The following is a 13,463-nucleotide window of genomic DNA, read 5'->3' on the forward strand; positions in this document are numbered from 1 at the left end:
TAGCACTGCTACAAAGCCAGCTGTTGTTTTAAAATGTGCTTCTTTAAACTGAGTAACTTGAGTGAGAGTGGGAAGTTCAGGTGTCAGAGTTTGGCCAGGATATTCTAGAAATACAGAACAACCAAAAATCATGTAGCAGAAGTGAATTTGAATTTGAAAAGTTATTGGATACCCAGAGAATGAGGAGAAGCAAAGTAAAAGGAAGAGAGTGATAAGTGTCACTGGCATAATATGTGCAGGTAGCTTAATTCTGTTTCGAAGTTTGTTTACTTAGATGTAGATTTTTCTGGTTGTGACTTGCAGTAACCAGTACCTCTTCTCTTACTTTTCCCAGAGGGACCTTGTGGGACACAAGAACATTGTTGGATATATTGACTCCAGTATAAACTCTGTGAGCAGCGGGGATGTCTGGGAAGTCTTGATCCTCATGGATTTTTGCCGAGGTGTGTACTAGTTCAATGGAGCCATGTTTACAAACCTGTATGGTATGACTGTTCTCAGAAGGCCTGCACGATGTCCAGATATTCAAAGGTTTGTCTAGATCGGAGTGCTGCTCAAATGCAAGAAGGTGCAATGGAAAAAGATTCTTGCCTTAAAAATAAGTTCACAAACAATACTGGCCCACAAGATTTACCCCACCTCTGGCAACAAGGCAAGCAGTCACTACCAAGCCATGCTTAGAAGAGAACCTTAGAGGCTCGTCACAACTCACCTCAAAGGAACAAGCAAGCTTTGTAAAGTCACTGGATTATTTTCCAGCTCAGATTGAAATAGGGATGTGGAGAATAATTTTAAGCCCTTCCCTATTCAGTATGTTAAGGGATGCGAGTAGCCCTGTGGGTTAAACCACAGAGCCTAGGACTTGCCAATCACAAGGTTGGCGGTTCAAATACCTGCGATGGGGTGAGCTCCTGTTGCTCGGTCCCTGCTCCTGCCAACCTAGCAGTTTGAAAGCATGTCAAAGTAGATAAATAGGTACCACCCTGGCAGGAAGGTAAACGGCATTTCCGTACGCTGCTCTGGTTCGCCAGAAGTGGCTTAGTCATTCTGGCCACATGACCCGGAAGCTGTACGCCGGCTCCCTCAGCCAATAAAGCGAGATGAGCGCTGCAACCCCAGAGTCGGTCACGACTGGACCTAATGGTCAGGGGTCGCTTTACCTTTACCTATGCAATGTGTTAGAGCTGTGTTGCCCCATTATGTTACGTAGGAGGAAAGTCACGACAGCAGGCATAATCCTGCATAGGGTGCTGGGATTCTAGGGCAAAGCTTTTGGGGCATGCGGCTGAAACCTCTTGAGGCACCAAACGTTTCTTAGAAGCAGCTGTGTTCATTTGCAGAGATGGGAGCAGTCACACTCCCTCTGAGCTTAGAGGGAGGACCGTAGCTCAGCAATAGAGCATTTCTTGTGTATGCAAAAAAAGCCCTAGGTTCAGTCCTGGCAACACCAGATAGGGTTGGGAAAAGAATTCTGGAGAATCCCTGCCAGTCAGTGTAGGCAGCAATGAGCTAGGTGAACCCGTGCTCTGACTTAGTATAAGGCAGTGGTTCCCAAACTTTTGGGGGGGTCTTCATTCCATAAACTCACCCCCAGTGATCCTACCCTGCAAAAAGCATTATTCAGAATAGCAGTTTGCATGACCCGCTAAGGAAAATGACACAATAAAATTAAAAACAGCACATTTATTCAAAATCCAATTCAACCATTTCATTTAGTTAATTCAAAATAGATGAATCTGATCTGGTGATACTAGGTATTGCCTGAAAAAGATTTCTATGCATAAAACATTTATATATAACTACTTACCAAACATGCACAAACCTTCACCTACCACAGATGTGTGGCAACTAATTTATAAGGCAAGTTATGCTAGCCAGTTATTAGGGACGTGGGTGCCGCTGTGGTGTACACCACTGAGCCTTGGGCTTGCCGATCAGAAGGTTGGTGGTTCGAATCTCCGTGATGGGGTGAGCGCCCATTGTTCGGTCCCAGCTCCTGCCAACCTACCAGTTCAAAAGCACGTCAAAGTACAAGTAGATAAATAGGTACCGCTCCAGCGGGAAGGTAAACGGCGTTTCTGTGCGCTGCTCTGGTTTCGCCAGAAGCGGCTTAGTCATGCTGTCCACATGACCCAGAAAAACTGTCTGCGGACAAACGTCAGCTCCCTCGGCCTATAGAGGGAGATGAGCGCCGCAACCCCAGAGTCGTTCGTGACTGGACTTAACTGCCAGGGGTCCTTTACCTTTTTTTACCCAGTTATTGGTATATTGTGACAACTCAGAATTGTAAATACCAGCAAGCGTGACCAAAGGAAATAGATTTGAAAAATATAGGAGGAGTATAACTTTAAATACGAAATGAATGTGTTTTGCTCTAGGTTCTAGCATTGTCAGTTGTACATAAGTGAGCAACATGTTTGGAGGAGCCCAACTCTAGTGCCTCCTGCCACCCCCTTGTTTCTTAGCCTGCCCCCCAGTAGTCCCACTGCTCCCCAAGGGGTGGTACCACCCAGTTTGGGAACCACTGGCACAGGGCATCTTTTGATACCCTGTGCCAACATGCTGCCATGTTTCCTTGCGTGCCTTGTGGTTAGTAAAGCCTCTTAGAAAGCTCAGTGTATCACCACTGATATTGTCTCTCCCTCTTTCTTACTCTGCCTTTACTCTTTCCAGGAGGCCAAGTGGTGAACCTCATGAATCAGCGCTTGCAGACAGGCTTCACGGAAAGCGAAGTCCTGCAGATCTTCTGTGACACCTGCGAAGCCGTGGCCAGGCTGCACCAGTGCAAATCGCCCATCGTCCACAGGGATTTGAAGGTAACTTACAGTGTCCTTGTAGAGATGCTTGGCGTGCGGATAGTATTCTGGTGCCCAGAGACTCTCCTTGATATTAAAGCAGTGATAGGTCCTCACGACTGGGTGTGTTACAGGCAGTTCCTTTTCAGTACCTTGCTGATACTGGAAAACAAGAGTTTTGTGCACAGGTATCACTCACATTAGGAGACGCGGGTGGCGCTGTGGGTTAAACCACAGAGCCTAGGACTTGCCAATCAGAAGGTTGGCGGTTCGAATCCCCGTGACAGGGTGAGCTCCCGTTGCTCGGTCCCTGCTCCGGCCAACCTAGCAGTTCGAAAGCACATCAGAAGTGCAAGTAGATAAATAGGTACCACTCCGGTAGGAAGGTAAATGGTGTTTCTGTGCACTGCTCTGGTTTGCCAGAAGTGGCTTAGTCCTGCTGGCCACATGACCCGGAAGCTGTACGCAGGCTCCCTTGGCCAATAAAGTGAGATGAGCACCGCAACCCCAGAGTCGGTCACAACTGGGCCTAATGGTCAGGGGTCCCTTTACCTTTACCTATCACTCACGTTTGAGCTGTTAGGTTTTTTACACCACCAGTTTCTGATTAACCTTGAGCTGTTGTCAGTGGGCAGTTGGTGGAACCCCACTTGGCAGGTATTGTCTTGCCTCTCACTGCCTGCCTATAGCAGCCTTCCCCAACCTGGTGCCCCCCCAGATGTTTTGGGGGCGGGTGTTTGACTTTATCACATTTATTACACAGTGTTTGAGGCTCTCTTCCAAGCTGTGTGAGCACTCAAAGTAATGTAATCAACACTACAATTACAGAAAAGTGGTGTGCATGGATCTGTGCGCTTAGAAATCTTTATGGTGGGGGCTGACCCTGTGTCCCCAGCCTCTCAAATAGGGGGATCGTAAGCTCTTTCAGGGCATTTAAGTGATGTCAAAGGTTCTGCTTATCTGAGTTTCTCAGTGAAATATATTTGTTTCTCTTAAGGCAAGGCCAGAGGATCTGGTGCCATCCCAGATGTTCCCATCACCCTGATCATTCACCTTGTTGGCTGGGTCTGATGTGATTGTAATCCAAAACATATGGAGGGACACAGGTTTCCTGCCTTTGCTCTTGGGAAATGATTTCTCAAAATTCAAAATTCCCACCAAGCAAATGAGGAGTACCCAAGATGAATGTAGAAACAATTACTATTACTATGTGTGAGGGTTTGATTAGCTGCTTGTGCGTGAAAACGTGCTCCCTCAGAGTTTGTGCGACCCCACAAACCTCCGTGTGTGACGGAGCTCCTCAGACATGTCTGCTCTAGTCACTAGTAGAGTCCGACAGTGGCTGTCTGCGGAAGCGTTTCCAGCAAAGAAGTTCCTTAACGGAAACGCGTCTCCTGGACTCACGGCGTGACAGTTTCCTGCGAGGTGTGGGTCTCCCTATGGGAGACTCCGATACCTCCCCACTGTTCTCGCTGGAAGCCTCCCTGAGCCCTCCCTCCTGCTCGCATTCCCTCAGAGACCCACTCCTCCCCCTGCTGGTCCCTGCTTCAGCAGTTGAGTCTCTTTCATCCTGCCTGAGTCCCTCCACCACCTGATGCTCTGATGTCAGTTCCCTGACATCCACCTCCCCTCCAGGGCCCCCCTCACCCCCTCCCAATTCCTCCCCCCTGGGAGGTGAAGGGCTAAAACCCCGAAACGAATCTTCCTCATCTTCTGACGTCTCGAACAATTCTCTCCATCGATCGTCGTCCTGGCCAGCTGAATCCTCCTCCTCTTCAGAATCTGGGAACCCCTCCAACTCCTCTTCCTCGTCGGTGGTGGCAAAGTATTCCCTTCGGAACCTCGCTACAGGCTGAGGTTTACGTGGGAACCTCTGATGAAAAGTCTCTATTAAAACCTCGTCATTGACATCCTCTGCCCTAACCCAGGTGTTTTCCGACTCCGGTTCCCCTTCCCACATTACCAAATACTCTACTTGATCTCCCTTCCACCTGGAATCGAGGATCTCCGCTACATGGTAGCTGTGTTCCTTCTCCTCCATTGCTGGTCCCCTAGTGACCCTCCCCTCACTGTCTCCTCTAAACGGTGACAGCAACGACCTGTGAAAAACTGGGTGCAGCTTCATGTGGTTCGGTAACCGGAGCCTGAAAGCCACTGGATTGACCTGCTGTATGACTTCAAACGGACCCAGCCTTTTGGGTCTTAATTTCTTACAACCTCCTTTGAATGGCAACCCTTGGGTTGACAGCCACACCTGGTCCCCCACCCTGATGCTTTCACCTTCCCTTCTGTTTTTGTCTGCCTGCCTCTTATATTCCTCCTTAGCCCTGTTTAAATTGAGTTGGAGCTGGCGATGGATCGCTTCCATTTCTTCCACGAACTGTTCTGCAGCTGGAACGCTCCAGTTCTCCCCCTCCCCCCCTGGGAAGGCTCTGGGATGGCACCCGTGATTAGCCAAAAAGGGGCTCATCCCCGTGGACACGTTCTCTGCATTGTTGTAGGCAAATTCTGCCAACGCCAACTTCTCCACCCAATCATTCTCTCTGTCATTAACATAACACCTCAAATATTGTTGGAGAACCCCATTTGCTCTTTCCGCCTGCCCGTTGGTTTCAGGATGACGGGCCGTCGAGAAATTAACCTCTACATGCAGTAAGCTCATGAGCTTCCTCCAGAACCTGGAAGTAAATTGTTTCCCTCGGTCTGAAACCACCCTCAAGGGGGCGCCATGCAACCTAAACACATTCTCTACAAACAATTTGGCGGTTTCTTCTGCTGTAACCGCATGTGAGCAGGCTATGAAGTGGGCCATTTTAGTTAACAGGTCTACTACAACCATGATGGCTGTTTTCCCTCTAGACCTTGGCAGATCAGTCATGAAATCTATTGCCACTGCTTCCCACGGTCTCTCAGGTGTGGGCAGTGGTTCTAATAAACCAGCCGGCGCCTGCCTCTCCCCCTTGGCTCTTTGGCATTGTTCACACCCTCTCACATACTCCCGCACATCTTCCCTGACCTTGGGCCACCAAAATTCCCTGGTAACCAGCCACATGGTTTTGTGTTGCCCAAAGTGCCCTGCTGTGGGGCTATCGTGCAGCTGCTTGAGTACCTTCTCCCTCAATTCCCCTTCAGGTATATATAACGCTCCCTTATAATACAATGCCCCATTTCTCTCCTCAAAACCACCGGATTTGTCTTCCTCCCCTCTGAGATCCCTGAGTTTCCCCTGGGCGTATGCATCCTGCACCGTACCCTCTACCAATTCCCTTTGCCCCACCAAAGTCGCCCCACACACCCAGCGGTCCTCTGGAATGATATGGGTTTCTTCGGGTGCTCCCTCCCCCTCCAAATATTCAGATTTGCGTGAGAGAGCGTCCGCCCTAACATTCTCTGGGCCTGGCACATAACAAATCTCAAAGTTAAATTTGGAGAACTCTTGGGCCCATCTCAACTGCCTTTGGTTGAGCACTCGCGCCGTTCTCCAGTACTCTAGATTTTTATGGTCCGTGCACACTTGCACTTTATGTTGTGCACCAACTAGCAGATGCCTCCATCTCCGGAACGCCTCATGAATAGCAAGCAGTTCTCGGTCGTACACCGTGTAGTTCCTCTCGGATTTGTTCAGCTTCCGCGAGAAGAAGGCACACGGACGCCACTCTGACTCCTCCTTCCCCGGCTGCAGAAGAAGCACCGCCCCTATGGCTCTGTCAGATGCGTCTGTTTCAACCCTTAGCTTCTTTCGTAAATCCACATGCAGAAGTTGTTCTTCAGAGGCGAAGGCCCTTTTCAGTTCCTCAAACGCTCGCTCCGCCTCCGCCGTCCATACAAACTTCTTTTTACTGCTGAGACAGTCAGTGATGGGCGCCGTCAGATGGGCGAAGTTGCGGATGAACTTACGATAAAAGTTTCCAAACCCTAGGAACCTCTGCACATCCTTCTTGGTTTTGGGTGTTTTCCATTCCAGCACTGCCTGTACCTTGCCGGGATCCATGGCCAATCCCTTGTCTGACAGGCGGTACCCCAGGAATTCCACCTCCTTGGTATGGAACCGACACTTCTCCAGTTTGACCCACAGCCTGTTGGCTTGCAGTCTGCTCAACACTTCTCTGACGTCTCTCACATGTTGCTCCTCATTCTCAGAATACACCAACACATCATCTAGAAAGGCAACGCAATTCTTGTAGAGCAAAGGGCCCAGCACGTGGTTCATAAAAGATTGAAAACACGCGGAGCCTGCTTGTAATCCAAATGGCATAACGAGGTATTCAAACGCCCCCAAAGGGGTAAACATGGTGGTTTTCCATTCATCCCCTTTCCTTATGCGTATCAGGTTGTACGCCCCCCTTAGATCCAGCTTTGTGAAAATCTTTCCCTTCCTCACCCTGGTCAAAATATCATCAATTCTGGGCATAGGGAACGCCACCGGTTCAGTCACTGCATTCAGCCGCCTAAAATCACATACAAGTCTCGGCTTGTCCGCATTTTTTTTGTCCACAAAGAACACTGGGCTCCCACCTGCTGCTTTGGACTCTCTGATGAAGCCTCTCTTCAGGTTCTTGTCAATGAACCCTCGCAACTCCTGCATTTCCCTGTCTGACATGGCATACAACTTGCCCACGGGAAGCTGTGCTCCTGGGAGTAAATTGATCTGACAATCAAAGGGTCTATGAGGTGGTAGTTGGTCAGCTTCCTTCTCGCTGAACACGTCGCTGAGATCTGCATACTGTGGTGGTACCTTCACCTTCCCCATTACTTCAGTCCCTGCTAGGGTGGCTTGGGCCCCTGCTGAACCCTTCTCCCCTTTGCAGTGTTCTAGGCAATGTGCTGAACCAAAGGACACCACTCTTTGATGCCAGCCAACCAGCGGATCATGTAGAGCTAGCCAGCTCATTCCCAAAATAATGGGAGCGCCTCCCAGGGTGGCCACATTAAACGCTATCAGTTCTGTGTGCCTTGCCACCCTCATTATCATTGGGACAGTCTGCAAGCGGACTCCTCCTCCCAACAACTCCCTGCCATCAATCGTGGTCACCTGCAGGGGGTTGCTTAAAGGGATGGTCTGTATCTGGTGTTCAGCAGCAAACTCCTTGCTCATAAAATTGCAGGAGCTGCCTGAGTCCAATAGCGCCTTTATTTTTAGGGGGTGCCCATTCTGCAGCTCTAGCGACACTTCAATCACTAGAGCAGGTCGAGGAGCTTCTGGCACGGGCACTTTCACTGCTCTTTGGCCTGGCTGCAGTGCCCCAATTGTGGCAACCAGGCGTTGGCTTTTACCTGCTCCGCTCCCCCTTCTTCTCCCCCCTCAACAGCTCCCACCATCCCTTGCCATTCCTTCCTCTGGGGGCAGACTCTGGCAAAGTGGCCTGGCTGTTGGCAGAGATAGCATTTCCGGGGGCCCTTTCCCTCCTTCTTAGCTCCCTCGCTGGTTTTTGAAAATGCGCGCGCGCGCGCTGTTCCGATTTCCATCGGCTCTGCCGGCGGGAAAGCTGGCTCAGGAATGTCTGGAATGCGGAACTCCTTCCAACGTTCCCCTCTCCCTTCCCGCCTCTCCAAGGCTCTTGCCTCCTGCCGCGCTCCTATGGTCAGCGCAGATTTGGTCAGCTGATCCATAGACTCCGCCCTGGGGCTCCGTGCCAGCTCGTCTTTCACCCCCGAAGAAAGACCTTCTTCAAATAGCATTTGAACGGGTGCCGCCGATAAATCCCAACTCAGTCTGTGAATCAGCATGGTAAACTCAGTCCAATATTCACGGACAGATCGACTTCCCTGCTTACAAGCCATTAGCTGTCTGCGCACCACCCCTTCCTCAATATCGCTGGAAAACATGATATCCATTGCACGAAAGAACTTCATTGTGTCCTTTAGTATGTCATTGTGCGTTGCCATTAGGGGTCGAACCCAGTCTCTAGCCCCTTTCTCAAGATGCCCAATTACAAAAGCAACTCGCGATTCCTCATCAGGGAACTCATCGAACTGCACATTAAGGGCATATTGCATCTCTGTCCTAAAAGCATGGTAGTCCTTGGGGTCCCCCCCAAATTTCTGCACCAATCCTGGTACCTTTCTGGGGAATTGCGTGGCTCTCCCCTTCTTGTCTGCATCCTGAGCCCTTCTCTCCTCCAACCTCGCCGTCTGCAGGGCCAGTTGAACCTCCAACGCTCGGTATCTATCTTCCAAGCTTGGACCAGCTCCAGCCCCTGCTCCTCCGGTTCCGGTTGGTTCGCTCATGATGCCTTCTCTTGCACAGGCAGCGTACAAAGACTGTCGGACTGCTGTGAGGGTTTGATTAGCTGCTTGTGCGTGAAAACGTGCTCCCTCAGAGTTTGTGCGACCCCACAAACCTCCGTGTGTGACGGAGCTCCTCAGACATGTCTGCTCTAGTCACTAGTAGAGTCCGACAGTGGCTGTCTGCGGAAGCGTTTCCAGCAAAGAAGTTCCTTAACGGAAACGCGTCTCCTGGACTCACGGCGTGACAGTTTCCTGCGAGGTGTGGGTCTCCCTATGGGAGACTCCGATACCTCCCCACTGTTCTCGCTGGAAGCCTCCCTGAGCCCTCCCTCCTGCTCGCATTCCCTCAGAGACCCACTCCTCCCCCTGCTGGTCCCTGCTTCAGCAGTTGAGTCTCTTTCATCCTGCCTGAGTCCCTCCACCACCTGATGCTCTGATGTCAGTTCCCTGACACTATGAATGTGTTGAATAGTTGCTGTTGTGTGCCTTGGCATCAGTTCCATTTATTGTTTTTAGGAAGAGGGGATTTGTAGCTTTGTGAGAACATAAAAATAAATGCTGGAACATCTGTAGAACATTACGGAGGTGATCCTTTGTGTACAGTGGGATATGTAGGGAGGGACAGTTGCAATGCTCTGCCAGAACCTTACACCCACTGTAAAATTCCTAAATAGTCCACAGCAGCCTTTCCCAACCTGAGGCCATCCAGATGTTTTGGATTACAGCTCCCATCAGACGCAGCCAGCACCACTGTATGGTGGAAGCATGGGGGAGAGGGCTGATGGAAGCTGTATTTCAAAACCTTTGGAGGGCCCTAGGTTGGGGAAGGCTGGTCTATGAAGTATCAGGTGACCTTCTCCATGGGCGATATCTCAGTCACCACATGAAAAGTCTTCAGGGAGGAAAACCAAGTAGGACTTGATGGCTAGGGGATTGTGGCTTTCAGAAGTCAGGGGCACTTTCTGCAGTTGCCACCACTGCTCCCAAGTTCACGTTTCCGGTTCCTGCTGGTGGAAAGAGAAATGTTTATGCAAAAGGAATTATGTTTCCCCTTTATCCTGGTATGCACACCTTTACTTTCCAGGTGGAAAATATCCTCCTGCACGATCGTGGCCATTATGTGCTGTGTGACTTTGGAAGTGCCACCAACAAATTCCAGAACCCTCAGCTTGAAGGAGTGAATGCAGTGGAGGAAGAAATCAAGAAGTGAGTGAGGGATGGTTTAGTGGGCCTCTCCTGTCTCTGGCTTGGGGCTGCTTTTGCATGAAAAGCTTCATAGCTGGTTGACTGTGCAAAAGAGAGAAAAAGAGCAGCCTGTTTCAGTGCTTTTGGAACATTTGTTTAAATCTTAATTATTGTGGTTTCAAAACTAGAAGAGGGTTGTTAATTAGCTGGGCTGCTGCTAACGTTTACCCTGACACTTGAGGTGGCATATTTTTAGGACCCACCTTAATTTTTTATGATTGTAAGTTGTTTTAAATTATTTTAACTATTGTTTTTAATGCTATAACCCACCCTAGGACCTTAGGGTGAAGGGCAGAAAACAAACAAACGAATTATAAATTTATTGGCTTTCAACAGTAACCTCTTTTTGTGGTAGTCTGGGATGCGATCTTGAAATCTCTTTATTTCTGAGTGCCCTGAGCTGCTGTCAGTTCTAGATCTAGAAATCATTCAAGGAAGAGTAAACGTTGATGTGAGTTGTAGAGGAAAAACCACATACCGTATTTTTTGCACCATAACACTCACTTTTTTCCTCCTAGAAAGTAAGGGGAAATGTCTGTGCGTGTTATGGAGTGAATGCCTGCGGGTGGCGGGAGGGATCTGCTGCAGTCGTGAGCAGAGGATCCATGGTTCCCCTTCCTTCCCTCCTCCATGGTTACAAAGCATGGATCCACATGGATCCTCAGGATTTTTGCATTGGGCTACTCCAAACTCACTGTCAGATCACATGTCTGTGGCCACAGCATGAACCACAAAAATCATATATCCACTATTTCGTTTAGAATATTTTTTTTCTTGTTTTCCTCCTCTAAAAACTACGTACGTGTTATGGTCTGGAGCGTGTTATAGAGCGAAAAATACGGTAGTTTATAAAACCATTTTGACTTATCCGGCTACCCTGTGAGTTTTGGTTTCCTTGTAGGTACACCACACTATCCTACAGAGCACCAGAAATGGTCAACCTCTATAGCGGCAAGCTGATTACTACAAGAGCAGACATCTGGGTACGTAGAAGGTTCTGTGAAGTTACTTGCCTGCATGTGGCTTGCTAGAAATTGTACTGGCAAATCTCTTGCCCTGGTTGCCCGCCCTTCCCTGTGGTCTTCTGTCTGCCATGGTTCCCAGTCCCTTAGACCTGCCCCTTCACTCGGTGGTGATCCTGCACGTTTTGCCACTGAGGCAAAGCAAGAAAGTGCCACCCCTTCCCCACCAATGCTACCCTTACACTCTGCTGCCTTCATCTCCCTCACCCACAACAATGACAATCAGAAAACGGGGAGTAAAAGGAGGCCATTGGGAAGAGAAGGCAGTGGCGGTGGACAGTGGTGCTAGTGGTGTCAGCAAAGGCAGCAGGTGGTGTGCTCTTTTTGGGTCCAGCTCTGCCACCACTCCCAACTGCCCTGTGCCTGCCACGCTGAGGCAATTGCTTCACCCTGCCTCACGGCCAGGCCGGGCCTGCTTCCACTACAGCATGTCCGGCTGGAAGCTTGCAGGTCAGTCACTCTCTTGCCTTCCTCAAGGATAGAAATGGAATCAAAGTGGCTCTTTTACAACCCAAATTCCCTCCCTCTTTTGATCTACACAAGCCTTTGACATCTCAGGGCAGCAAGCTTTCCATTTTGGGCAACCCTTTGGTTACGTGGGGTATATTTAGCAGTTCAATCAGGCATACTTGGCAGCATGTTTTATTAATGTGGTTTGATATATACATTTGTTTTTAAATATTTAATTAGCAGTGAATTTACATTGCAATTTGGATTTGTTCTTGTGCCTCGGTTCTCCCCCCCCCCTTTCATCTTTAGAAGTTGTAACCCGCCCCAGAGCCCTTGTGAATAGTATGGGGCTTAATAAATCAAAATGAGCAATTGGAGATTATTCCAAGAGGCTGCTTTCTGAGTTGCATTTCAGAAGAAAGGACTAGATGCACTAAGGGCATAATCAGCCACTGTGCTAAAGGCAGAACTCTCAGCCCAGTAGAAATCTCAGGCCCACCACCCCGGTCTCCTCCCCACACCCCATCCAATCTATTCTTGCAGAGAAAACCAATGAGTGAACTGGACCATATTGCATTTGACTAACTTGTTTGCCTGGAAAGACTAGAGTGGGTGGAGGGCTGCCTCAGTGAGAATTGCATACTTTATCCTGTGAAACAGCTGGATTTCCCATTTTTTTTGTTTCATTCATGAGGTTTGCTTCATCATCTGCTCCTGTAGTCAATATTCTAGACAAAGTTTTAGCAGGTTTATTTCTCTTTTCCAAAACGTGTATATTCCTTGCAATAGCATGCGGATCTGATTTAACTGCTTCCCATACCACAACAATAATAATTGCATTTTTCATTGGTGGGTGGGCCAGACCCTGCCTTTTCTAAATCTCTGGGTTTCATAAATGATGACTGGGGATGATGGGAGTTGTAGTCCAAAACATCTGAAGGGCACTTGGTTGGAGATGGCTGCACTATACTTTTTTCTTTCTGTATTCACTTCCCAGTAACTAGGATGTGATCAGAATAAATTCTGCTTCTGAGCTCTTTTTACATCACTAGTGACTTTGGAAACAAAAAAAATAATCAATTCTCATAACCGCTTAAGGCAGTCCCAAGTAAAAACTACAGCCTATTTGCATGGGCGTGGGTAGGTGGAAGTGGCATCAAATGTTATTCCTTTGTTTTCTAATTGTGCTAGAACATCCTTTCATCAGGGTGCAAAAATAGCACTTAATTTTATTTTTTTTAATAATGAAGTGTTCATTTCTCTGTTGCCATCTCTTGCCAAAAATATTTTCTTCTGTTACGGATTTCTCCAGTTCTTTGACAACTCATAGATAACTAATTATTGATGTTTTTTCTTTTTATCAATAAAAAAAATCCAATAACATATAAATCTACACAAGTTAGAGAAACTGCATTCAGAAAGCAGACTCCTGAGCATAAACAAGCCATAGCTTTCAAATAAGCAGATGGATGGGAGGGGGGCATCTGGATGCATGGATGTAACATTCGTGTCTTGCAGTCATGCATTTAAAAATCCAAGACGTACTGTGCTGAGAGTTTCACCTCCATTCTTTAATCTCAGACCAAACATGTAGATCAGGCATGGCCAAACTTGGCCCTCCAGATGTTTGGGACTACAATTCCTGTCATCCCTGACCACTGGTCCTGTTAGCTAGGGATGATGGGAGTTGTAGTCCCAAAACATCTGGAGGGCCAAGTCTGGC

The 13,463-nt window shown here is 48.5% G+C and overlaps 1 protein-coding gene across 9 annotated transcripts in view; it reads left to right on the forward strand.

The window, feature by feature from the left end:
• AAK1 (AP2 associated kinase 1) overlaps positions 1 to 13,463 on the forward strand; it is a 107,514-nt gene that overhangs the window by 30,368 nt on the left and 63,683 nt on the right. For all 9 annotated transcript variants that reach the window (XM_083514131.1, XM_083514133.1, XM_083514132.1 and 6 more), the window contains exons 4-7: positions 335 to 443; positions 2,674 to 2,816; positions 10,108 to 10,229; positions 11,170 to 11,251. In XM_083514131.1, the coding sequence (XP_083370257.1) occupies positions 335 to 443; positions 2,674 to 2,816; positions 10,108 to 10,229; positions 11,170 to 11,251 (456 nt within the window). The remainder of the gene's footprint in view (positions 1 to 334; positions 444 to 2,673; positions 2,817 to 10,107; positions 10,230 to 11,169; positions 11,252 to 13,463) is intronic.

This window comes from Podarcis liolepis (assembly GCF_965112155.1).
Source record: "Podarcis liolepis genome assembly, chromosome: 7".
Lineage (NCBI taxonomy): Eukaryota > Metazoa > Chordata > Lepidosauria > Squamata > Lacertidae > Podarcis > Podarcis liolepis.